Source organism: Lynx rufus, unplaced genomic scaffold (genome assembly GCF_022079265.1).
Source record: "Lynx rufus isolate CCGP_SWC_20201006 ecotype Redwood Valley unplaced genomic scaffold, mLynRuf1.p SCAF_7, whole genome shotgun sequence".
In the NCBI taxonomy this organism is placed as follows: Eukaryota; Metazoa; Chordata; class Mammalia; order Carnivora; family Felidae; genus Lynx; species Lynx rufus.
In genome coordinates this window covers 138,468,053-138,477,191 of record NW_025814889.1, presented here as the reverse complement: position 1 = coordinate 138,477,191, position 9,139 = coordinate 138,468,053, and the positions used below count along the sequence as shown (strand labels likewise).

General features: G+C 55.9%; 1 protein-coding gene across 1 annotated transcript; it reads left to right on the top strand.

The window, feature by feature from the left end:
• Positions 1 to 841: 841 nt before the first annotated feature.
• On the top strand, positions 842 to 4,874 carry CDPF1 (cysteine rich DPF motif domain containing 1). The gene is made up of 4 exons (XM_047066752.1): positions 842 to 912; positions 1,568 to 1,680; positions 1,928 to 2,039; positions 4,033 to 4,874. Exons 2-4 carry the CDS (start codon positions 1,568 to 1,570, stop codon positions 4,177 to 4,179), a joined length of 372 nt encoding a protein of 123 aa, XP_046922708.1. The 5' UTR covers positions 842 to 912; the 3' UTR covers positions 4,180 to 4,874.
• The last annotated feature ends 4,265 nt before the right edge of the window (positions 4,875 to 9,139 follow it).

Sequence of the window (9,139 nt, the reverse complement as noted above, 5' to 3'; positions counted from 1 at the left end):
TTCCCATTCTGTGGTCAGTTGTTTCATTGTTTTGATATAGTGCTTATTCTACATGTAGTTTCTCTACATGTAGCTGAAATCAAGAGTCGGCTGCTTAACTCACTGAGCCACCCAGGGAAACTATTTAAAAAAATATATATTTGGGGATAATATTAAACCTTGTGGATTTTTTTGGTAAACTTTTTCTTATACTAAAAGCTGTGGATAGCTCAAATTTAAAATTAACTTTACTTTCTATCAAAGACGAATATTTGCTCTTTGAGTATTTCCCTTGGCTCCCCTATCTAGTCCATCTGGTAACTTGTCTAACCTGATCTCTATCCTGAGATCAAGGTCGTGTATCTGAGTGGTTATAGGTTATATATGCAATGCTTCCTCCAGATGGTCCACCTTTGGGCAGACCCAGAAAAAACCCCCAACAGTAGATCTTTGAATTGATCCAAAAAATACCCTTGCTGTAAGCACCCCGAGGTCAAAACCGCTAGAAAGGACATCAGAGCGCTTGTTAAAATCCCTGGGGCCCAGGTCCAGGAGTGGTTGTTATTCCCAGATACTCCTTATTTCTCAAGTCCCCAAAGGATAAAGTCCCAACCCCCAGAGAGCAAACGGGAGCCTGGGACCAGCCGCAACACTACACCCGCTCGACGCGCTCCTACCAGAGGAAGACCTGACTCACTCCAGCCGCCGCCGCGCCCCGCAGCCGGAAGTCCACCCTGAAGTTCCGCCCCAGGCTGCCGGGGGCGGGGCCACGCACGCGCCCTGGGCCGGGGCCGTCGGGGGCGGGGCCGGGGCCGTCGGGGACGGGGGCGGGGCCGCGCAAGCGCCTTGGGCCGGGCCGGTTACCGGCGGCGAGTGGCGCGTCCTGGAGGCGCTGGCGGCTCGGCGGAGGCTTGTGGTGTCCCGGGCTCCGAGGTCCGAGCGGCCGCCCGCGGCGTTGGGGTGGGATGGAGGACGCGGGAAGGCTCCCCGGAGGCGGGCTCGGGCGTGCGCGGCCCTCCAGGAAACTGAGGCAGGCAGGCAGGCGGAGATGGCGCGGCCGCCTTCCGGACGTAGGGGGGGCTGACGAAGCCCGGGGAGACTTGCATCGGCCCCCTTTGCTTAGAGAAGCGCGAACAGGATCAGTACGGAAAAGAAACCCCGTAGATGTGTATATTCAAACTGCCGAAGGCCAAAAATAAGAGAAAATCTTGGAAGTAGCCCGAGGGAGGTTCCGGAGGTGGAGGTGGGGGGAAGCCTTGTAGGTGGAGCGAGAGCGAGGAGGCGGGCAAGTGCAGGGTGGCGAAGGGTGCGAGGGGGCCGCCTGGAAATAGGTACTGTCGGAGGTAAAGAGGGCTCAAATGGCCAGGGGCGGAGCGGATTCTGTAGTCCGTTGAGGCTTGAAGTATCGCCCAGAGCCTTGACTCGCGCGAACTTGTGTTGACTTTTGTCCGCTTACTTTGAACTTGAGGTTCCTTGTCTGTAAGCGGTGTCCTGGGTCTTACGGGTAAGAAACACGCAGCCGGAGGCTTAGGAGATGAGCACAGTTCCTGGTTCTGCAGGTGATGCGCCCTGTCTCTTGAACTTGCAGATGGAGTGTGAAGCAGACCACCGTCCCCTGGGTGTGTTTAAGTGCCAGCTCTGTGCCCTGACAGCCCCATACAGCTACGTGGGGCAGAAGCCCCCTGACACCCAGTCTGTCGTGTGAGTACCCCGTTTCAGGCTCCTGGCCACGGAAGCCCCCCCTCCCCCAGGCCCCCTGGCCGGAGCTGTTGGCTGGTGCCAGCCTGAGTGTGATGCACGACTTGGGTGTTGAGCTGTAGGTCCATCCCTGTCCGGGCTCTGGACACTTCAGGAGTGTCCTGAGGGGTCACCCAGCTCCTCCGGAACCTCCAGGCCCCTTCCTACCCCCCTTAACCCGGAGACCGACACCTGCCTTACCGTCCTGCAGCCTTCTGGAGGAGAGTTACGTCATGAAGGACCCCTTCACCTCAGACAAGGGCAGATTCCTGGTCCTTGGCTCTCAGTGCAGTTTGTGCAGCCGGCTGGTGTGTGTGGGCCCGGTGGGTAAGCTGCGTGGGCTGGGGCTGCCTTCCCTCCCTCCCCGTGGCCGGGACCCCACATGCACGAGTGTGGGAAAGGTGACGCGTGAGCCTTCCTGACGTCGGCGTGAGCATCCGCCTTTCCTTGCCGGGTGATCCTAGGAGCCCTCCCAGTCACTCGGTGGGGGCCGGGGGGGTTCTTGGAGGCCACCTCATTATGGATGGGTCCTGCGGCCAACGGAAGTGAGCAGACAGGCAGAGGGGCGGGCTGGGGTCAGTCGCAGGGTCTCCGTGCTGGCTGAGCAGTGGGTGCTGACAGCCCTTCCCCCACCCTGCACCAGCCATGCGGGTGGCCATTGTTCTTCTCTCCGTGGGACGGTGACCTTCTTCCTACTTGTTCTTGGCGGGACCTTCCAGAGGAAGGAACTGTGCTTTCTGGAGCATTCTTGAGCATTCCTGTGCTTGGGGCCTGTTTTACCAGTGCAGATTCCTTCAATCTGGCCCAAGCCTAGCTGGGCAAAACCGTATTATACTGATCTGATAGATGAGAAAACTGAGGTTTGGAGAGGTTGAGTGGGCCCAGTCCACCAGGGTGGTGAGCCTGTTGTTTGAAAACCCGAGGATGGAGGGAGGTGGAGGAGTGCGGCCCCCGTAACCCGAGTGACGGGCAGTAGAGGGGTCCCTGGGCTTTCTGCCAGGGGGCAAAGTGCCAACAAGGTTTAAACAGCCTCTGTCCCTGCAAGGCCAAAGTGATGAGATTTGACGGGGTGGGAGGAAGCCTCCGCGAGGCAGAGGCCTGGGGTGTTTGGAGATGGGCGGCTGGTGAGGACTCAGTGGGAGAGAGGAAGCTGCGAGATGAAGACCGGAAAGGGGGGCGGCGCCAGGTGGTGAGAAGCCTTGAATGCCACGCTTACAAATCGGGCTGCCCTTGGTGAGCAGAGGAGAGGGTGCCCCGCGTGGTCTCCGAAGTCTCCAGTGCTCTTTGATGGAACGGTTTGTTAGTGACAAGTGAGTCCTCTCTCTTACACGGGAACAGCTCTCTCCTGAGAACTGTAGGAAGGGCAGCCTTGTTTTAGCGGAGGCACACTCTGAGCTGCTGGAACAGAGACCCCAGAATACAGTGGCATGTTTACCACAAACCGTATTCACTTATTTTTCATACGTGTAAGAGTCCAGAGCAGGTGATGCCGGCCGGAAAGACACTGCTGCCACTCAGCACGTCACATCCACTGGGTCCACGGTGGCTGCTGCGGCTCCTGCCATCGTACCTGTGCTCCCGCCAGCAGGAAGAGACAGGGAGCGCATCCCCATTCCTTCAAAGGGCATGACCAGGAGGTGGCACAGAGCTGCCACGTCGCCACACCCAGTGGCAGAAGGGGCTGGGAAAGCAGTCTTTGGACAGGGCCTGGGCAGTGAGTCTCCGTAGTTCAGTGACAGAGGATGGGCACAGGGGAGAATGGCCGTGGTTGTGACCTCCTGCCCAGACCAGCCACCTGCTCGTGGCCCTTTCGGTCTGCGGTGGTTACCAAGTCTGTGTCCCACTCGTGCGATAACCAGGAGAGGGAGGGATCTAGGATTTCTGACTGTTTAGGCGTGGCCTCTGCTCTGGCTTATTGTTTGCCCTTGACCGCGACGGAGCAGGGCAGACCCCAGAGTCTTCCTGTGCCATCCCGCCTCTTTCGCCCTGGTTAACCCAGGCCTGCATTGCCTCTCTCTTTGACGCCTTTGCCAGCCTCGGTGGGTGATTATCGCAGGCTCAAAACCCCCAGACACCCCACTGCCTGAAGGGTCTGGGTGTGTTTCCTGCCCCCTCTCTCCTCCATCTTTTTCCCTTAGGTGATGGCCACGTTCTTCGAGGGGGCTGGCCGGCCCCCAGCCCCTGCTCTCCCTTGTGCTGTTCTGGTCACCCCCCCCCCCCCCGCCGTGTGTGGAAAGGGCTGGGCTTGGGGAGGAGCTGCTCCGTGCTCCCCATTCTGTGGTACTTAACCCCCACCCTTCCCCTTTGCTCTTTCAGGAGTGCAGCTTATTCTATTCCAAGAGATTTTGCCTCCCCTGTGTCCAGGAGAACGTCGATGCCTTCCCTTGGGAAATTCGGCAAGACTTGGGGAAAAGGAAAGGTCCGTCGAAGAAGCCTGCCAGCCAGCCTGGTTCGAGGACATGAGTGCAGCCTGGGCCAGGGAGGGGGCTGAGCTGGGAACTGCTCTGCCCGGCCCTTTTCGGGGCCATCAGGAGCAGCGTTGGGAGCTGGAGGGAGCTGGGGCCCAGCCTGCGGCAGCAAGAGGACAGGGAGACATGCAGAGAAGGCCCTCAGAAGGCTGACCTCAGACCACACCTCCTGCAGACCTAGCCCCGTCCAGAGCCGCCCTCGACGTTGAGACCACGGGGCAGGAACCGAGCAACGGCTGAGAACTGGCACAAAGCCAGCCAGGGCCGGGCCTGCTGGCCCTTCTGCTCTCCTTCCGGACCTGGGGCTCTAGGCCTTCCTGCAGGGTCATCCCCCCGCTTGTTTCCTGCTCACTCGCGGCCCCCTGGGGGCCCTCTGTGCCCTTCGCACTATTCGTCAGATCCAGGAATTGCCTCCAGGTGACATGGTGCTCTGCCCAACCCCGAGGACACAGAAGCCAAGGGACAAAGCTCCCTGTCTTGGCCCAGGCCACCTGTCCCTTCCTGCTCACCTGGAGGCAGGAGGGCTGGGGCCTCCCGCTTCCCGTCCCCGGAAGTGAGCGTTCACGCAGATCACGCAGGACAGGACCTGCGGGAATGTGCCCGGGTGTGTGGAGAGAGATTAGGGGGCCTGGGGACAGTAGGATTTCACTTCCCACCCTTGTGATGCTTAGAACATGTTTTTAATCTCGATCATGTGTTAGATTTATAATTAAAAACCCAGACAACCAGTTAACGTTTTGGAAAGTAGTCCTTCCCCTGAAACATTTGCAGGACAGCTGTTCTCCGTGGCACTCTGAATCTGGCGTGGAGTGGGGCTTGGGTGTTGCTACTTCCAGCCTTTTCCGTCCCCTCAGGCTCTGGCTCCAGCCCAAGGGAGAGGAATGCCTTCCCCTGCCTTCCCTTCCCTCACTCTGCTCTGGAAACTTCAGGGAACTCAGCACCAGCCCTCAGTGGACTATAGGCTGCCCCGGGCACCCCTGCCCTCCCGGCCCCCAGGCGGTGACACACTCAACCGTGTGTGAGCCTCTGTGGTTCTCGGAGGGCGGAACGGGGCGGTCTCACCTAGTAAGTACCGCAAGGCCAACTCACCGGCCGGGAGAATGTTAGATGCGTGTTTGAGGAGAGAACGGAAAAAGAGCTTCTATTGGCTGATCTGTGCACTGGGTTTGTTTCACATGCTCCCCGTGTGTCATGTTATGTCAGATAAATGGCTGTCATCTCAGGGTCACACTGTTCTAGGGCCATTCTGTCCACTGAAGGACTTAAGGCTACAGGTGAAGGCCCCTGTGCAGGTGCAGGGTTGAGCAGGGGGCTGTCCTGGGCTGAGGGCAGATGCTACGGCCAGGAATTTTCAAGCTGAACGTTCACCTCACAGCATCACTCAAAACTCACCAAATAATTTTAAAAAATAGTTTTATTCTTTAAAACCATTAAGGCAACGCTGTACCCTGAAATTAACTCCTTACATTCATCAGTCTTACAGTAGGACATTCCAAACCTGTACGTTCCCACAAACTCAGGATATAAATCAATATATGTGATCAGTTCAATCTCCTAGCAGGAAAAAAAGAAGAGGACCAAAGATTTTTAGAAATTAAAGTTCTTTTCTAGCCATTTTCTAATTCCTTGGAACCACTATCCGTTAACGTGACTAGGAAGATTACCTCTGCTTTTCTCTGCACACCCCTGCTCCCTGAGGCCCTGCATGCTAACCTGCTCTAAAAGGTCTGCTTTGGAACCACTCCTGTCTAGTATTACGACAAGGGGTCTGTCCGCCCCTGAATACTTGGGGAATATAAGGCACCTAAAAATGGTAACGATAAACACACCGAGAAACCAAGCTCAGTCTTGCTTTGGAAATCTGCACCCATCTGATGTGCTGATGCGCGTGGGTCGCCCTCCCCCTCGGCTTTCGGTACAACGGCCCTGTGGATCCCAGGGGCGGGGGATACGCACCACGAAGCTCTGCCAAGGCACTGAAAACGACACGGAGTGCCGTGGGGGCTGTGGTTTCTGTTTATGCTTCGGGCTGGCCCACGTGGGCACTGCCAGGGAAGCAGCCGGCGCACACGTTCCATCAGAGTATTTCAAATTGCCCAAGTTCTTTGGTAAAAACCCACAGGTAATAATTCCCTGAAGAACAGACAGCTACTTACTGCACAGGATTAGTTCAGGTCTTCGGCAGGCACTGCTGTGAGGAGTAAGTGACTTGTGGCCTGGGTCTCTCGCGGCCTTGCTTGTAGAGACGGTGAAGGTCCGCTGGCTCGTGCTTCACGCATGTGGGGTAAGACGAAGGGAACGGATTGACGCGGGAAGTAAGTTCCGAGTGGCTCGGGAGAGAGGACCGGCGGGGTGAGTGTGCGTGTGCAGTGGTGTTTCAGCTGTTCTGTTCCGGCTTCCTTTGTGCTTCCGGTAGGGTTCAAGAGCCAGGCTGCTAAGAGTATGTCAACTAATACTGATTTCAAAAGATCCCAAATCTCTGTCATTAAACGCATGATTGTAAGTTAGTAAGATATTTATACTAGATTTTTAAAAACCTTGAATCACAGTATTTAAGATATAGCTATCAATATGGTTCTTTTTCCCGTACAGTGTAGAAAAAATAACGATACTCAAACACAAATACCGTAATCTTACTGAAAAGGGTACTGAGTGGTATTCATCTTTTGTGAGGTACGTTTTTTATGAGGCCTGAAAACAGGAACAGGCCATCTGTGCTTTTTAAAAGAGAAGATATTTTCCGAAAGTGAATGATTTTACTCTGAAGAGATTGGTCACGCACTTGTCTTCTGGGCGTGGAGCGTGATCTCCCTGCTTGAAGAGGCCACGCGGAGGCCGGGGGACCCCCTCTGGGCCAGGAGACTCAGTGGCCCGCATGCCCCCACTTTGGGGCTGCCCTCGTGCCCTCGGAGGCAGGGCTCAGGGTGGAGGGCGTGTCCCTGCCCTGGTTGGCGAGATACTGCAGTTGATCGTATTAAATGAAGTTTGGTTGCTGGGTGAGAGAAGGGTGAGGGAGGAGGAGGAGGCTGGTACATTCCCTTCTCTGGAGAAGCACGTGGGGAAGCCTTTCACACTTGACCTAAACTAGCAAACGTTTTAAATGGAAAAATCTGACCCAGGTCTTAATAGTATCTCTGATGTAAAAAAAAAAAAAAAGTTTCTTAGTTGTTTGTTTGTTTGTTTGCTTTTGCAAATGAGGCATTTAACAGCTACGGGGCCACCACACGGAGTCCTCGATGTTTTCGGTCGCTCCAGTCAAGGTGAGACACGGAACGTGGATGCAGCTTGGTCTGTGCTCTTCTTCTGCAGAGTTCCGACAGGGCGTGGCTGTTTGTATGTCAGCCGGGCCACAGGGTATGGTCCCCCCTTTCCTGAGGTGGGTGGGAAACGGTTGCACTTCTCTTGGTTCAGACTGAAATGTGGAGAGGCAAGTGGTCCGCTGGGAGCCCCGCTCTGGAGGTGGGAAGACCGCCCCAGGGCCCCAGCTGGCCGAGGGCCGTGCGAGTAACCCCGGCCAGCAGCCTCTCGCCCGTTGTCCTGACACGCGGGCCACGGCCACAGCTGTTTTACGAGCCTCAACCCACCCCACCAAACTGAAGCTTAAGACACCCTGCCGCATTCCACGGAAACAGCACAATGGAAAGAATTAGGTACTTCTTTAAACTAAAGCATGAAGGTTGTCTTTTTTTTTTTTTCCTCTTATACAACTTTCAGTACCGCATTCTGGTTTGCCTTGTGGTTTCCAGAGAAATGCGATGAAGCAATGGACCTCCCATACCCCGAGTCTGACCGAATTCACTGCTTTAATTCTTACTCTGGTGTGTTTGGCAGGCTGGGGGTCGATGACCATTTTCCTGAATCCTATTAAAGTGGCAGTGGAGGGGCGCCTGGGTGGCTCAGTTGATTAAGCGTCTGGCTTTTGATTTCGGCTCAGGTCAAGATCTCACAGTTCATCAGTTCGAGCCCAGCATCGGGCTCTGAGCTGACATGGGGCCTGCTTGGGATTCTTTGTCTCTCCCTCCCTCTCTGCCCCTCCCCTGCTTGCATACTTTCTCTCTCTCAAAATAAATAAAAGACATTTAAAAAAAAAATGGCAGGGGAGCCCCATAAATCAGCTTGGACCAAGAGTTAGGAGAAGCCGGGCCACTTTTAAAAAAGGAGAACAAATACAGAGAGCCTGGCCTCGGGGCTGCCGAGTGCCGGGCAGTGCCAGTGCGGTGAAGACTGGCTACGTGGAAAAAATTTCCTCGGACGCTTCTTAATAGCCCTCAGTTGGTGGCACCGATCTCAGTCTGTGACGTGCACGGACAGTCGAATGTCCCTGCCATCCTGAATTGACATCACTGCCATGAACTTAAAGGCGTTAAGCAGGTGACCCCTCCAGGAACACCTGCAGGGGAGGACGGGGTCAGGCCACCCTGCTTGTTGGAAGTGCCGGTAGGAGGTGAAGTGTGCTTGCTACACCCGAGGCCAAAGACGCACAAGGCCAGCGGCCCTCACCCCGAGCCCAGATGTTTCCACTTGAACCTGGGATGATCTCCGCTGAGCCCCTCAAGAGGCTGGGAGCTGGAGGCTGCAGGAGCCTGTTTTGCGGGCGGTAAAGGTCCATGCCGTAGGTGGTGGGCCATGAGCGCCGGGCATGTTTTCCTAGTGGGACCCGAGCTTTGAAAGGTCACACGGGGAAGAGGCACTTTGAAGGTGGCTGGCTTTCCCTGCTTCCCCGGAAGCGCCCCGCGCAGGGCCAGGCTAGTGGCCCAGTCGGTCTTGAGAGCACCGGACTTGGTTGAAACTGTGCACCCCCTATTTAAACACAAGTTCGTAAGACACTGCAAAGACAGGTGTGGCCGCTGGGTCAAGACAAGGAAACCGTCGTGTATCCAGTGGCTAAGTATCAAATGCGCTTGGTGCCACTGTGGTTTGAAGAAGGGAGCAAGAGGCAGGGAAGGCCCAGAGTC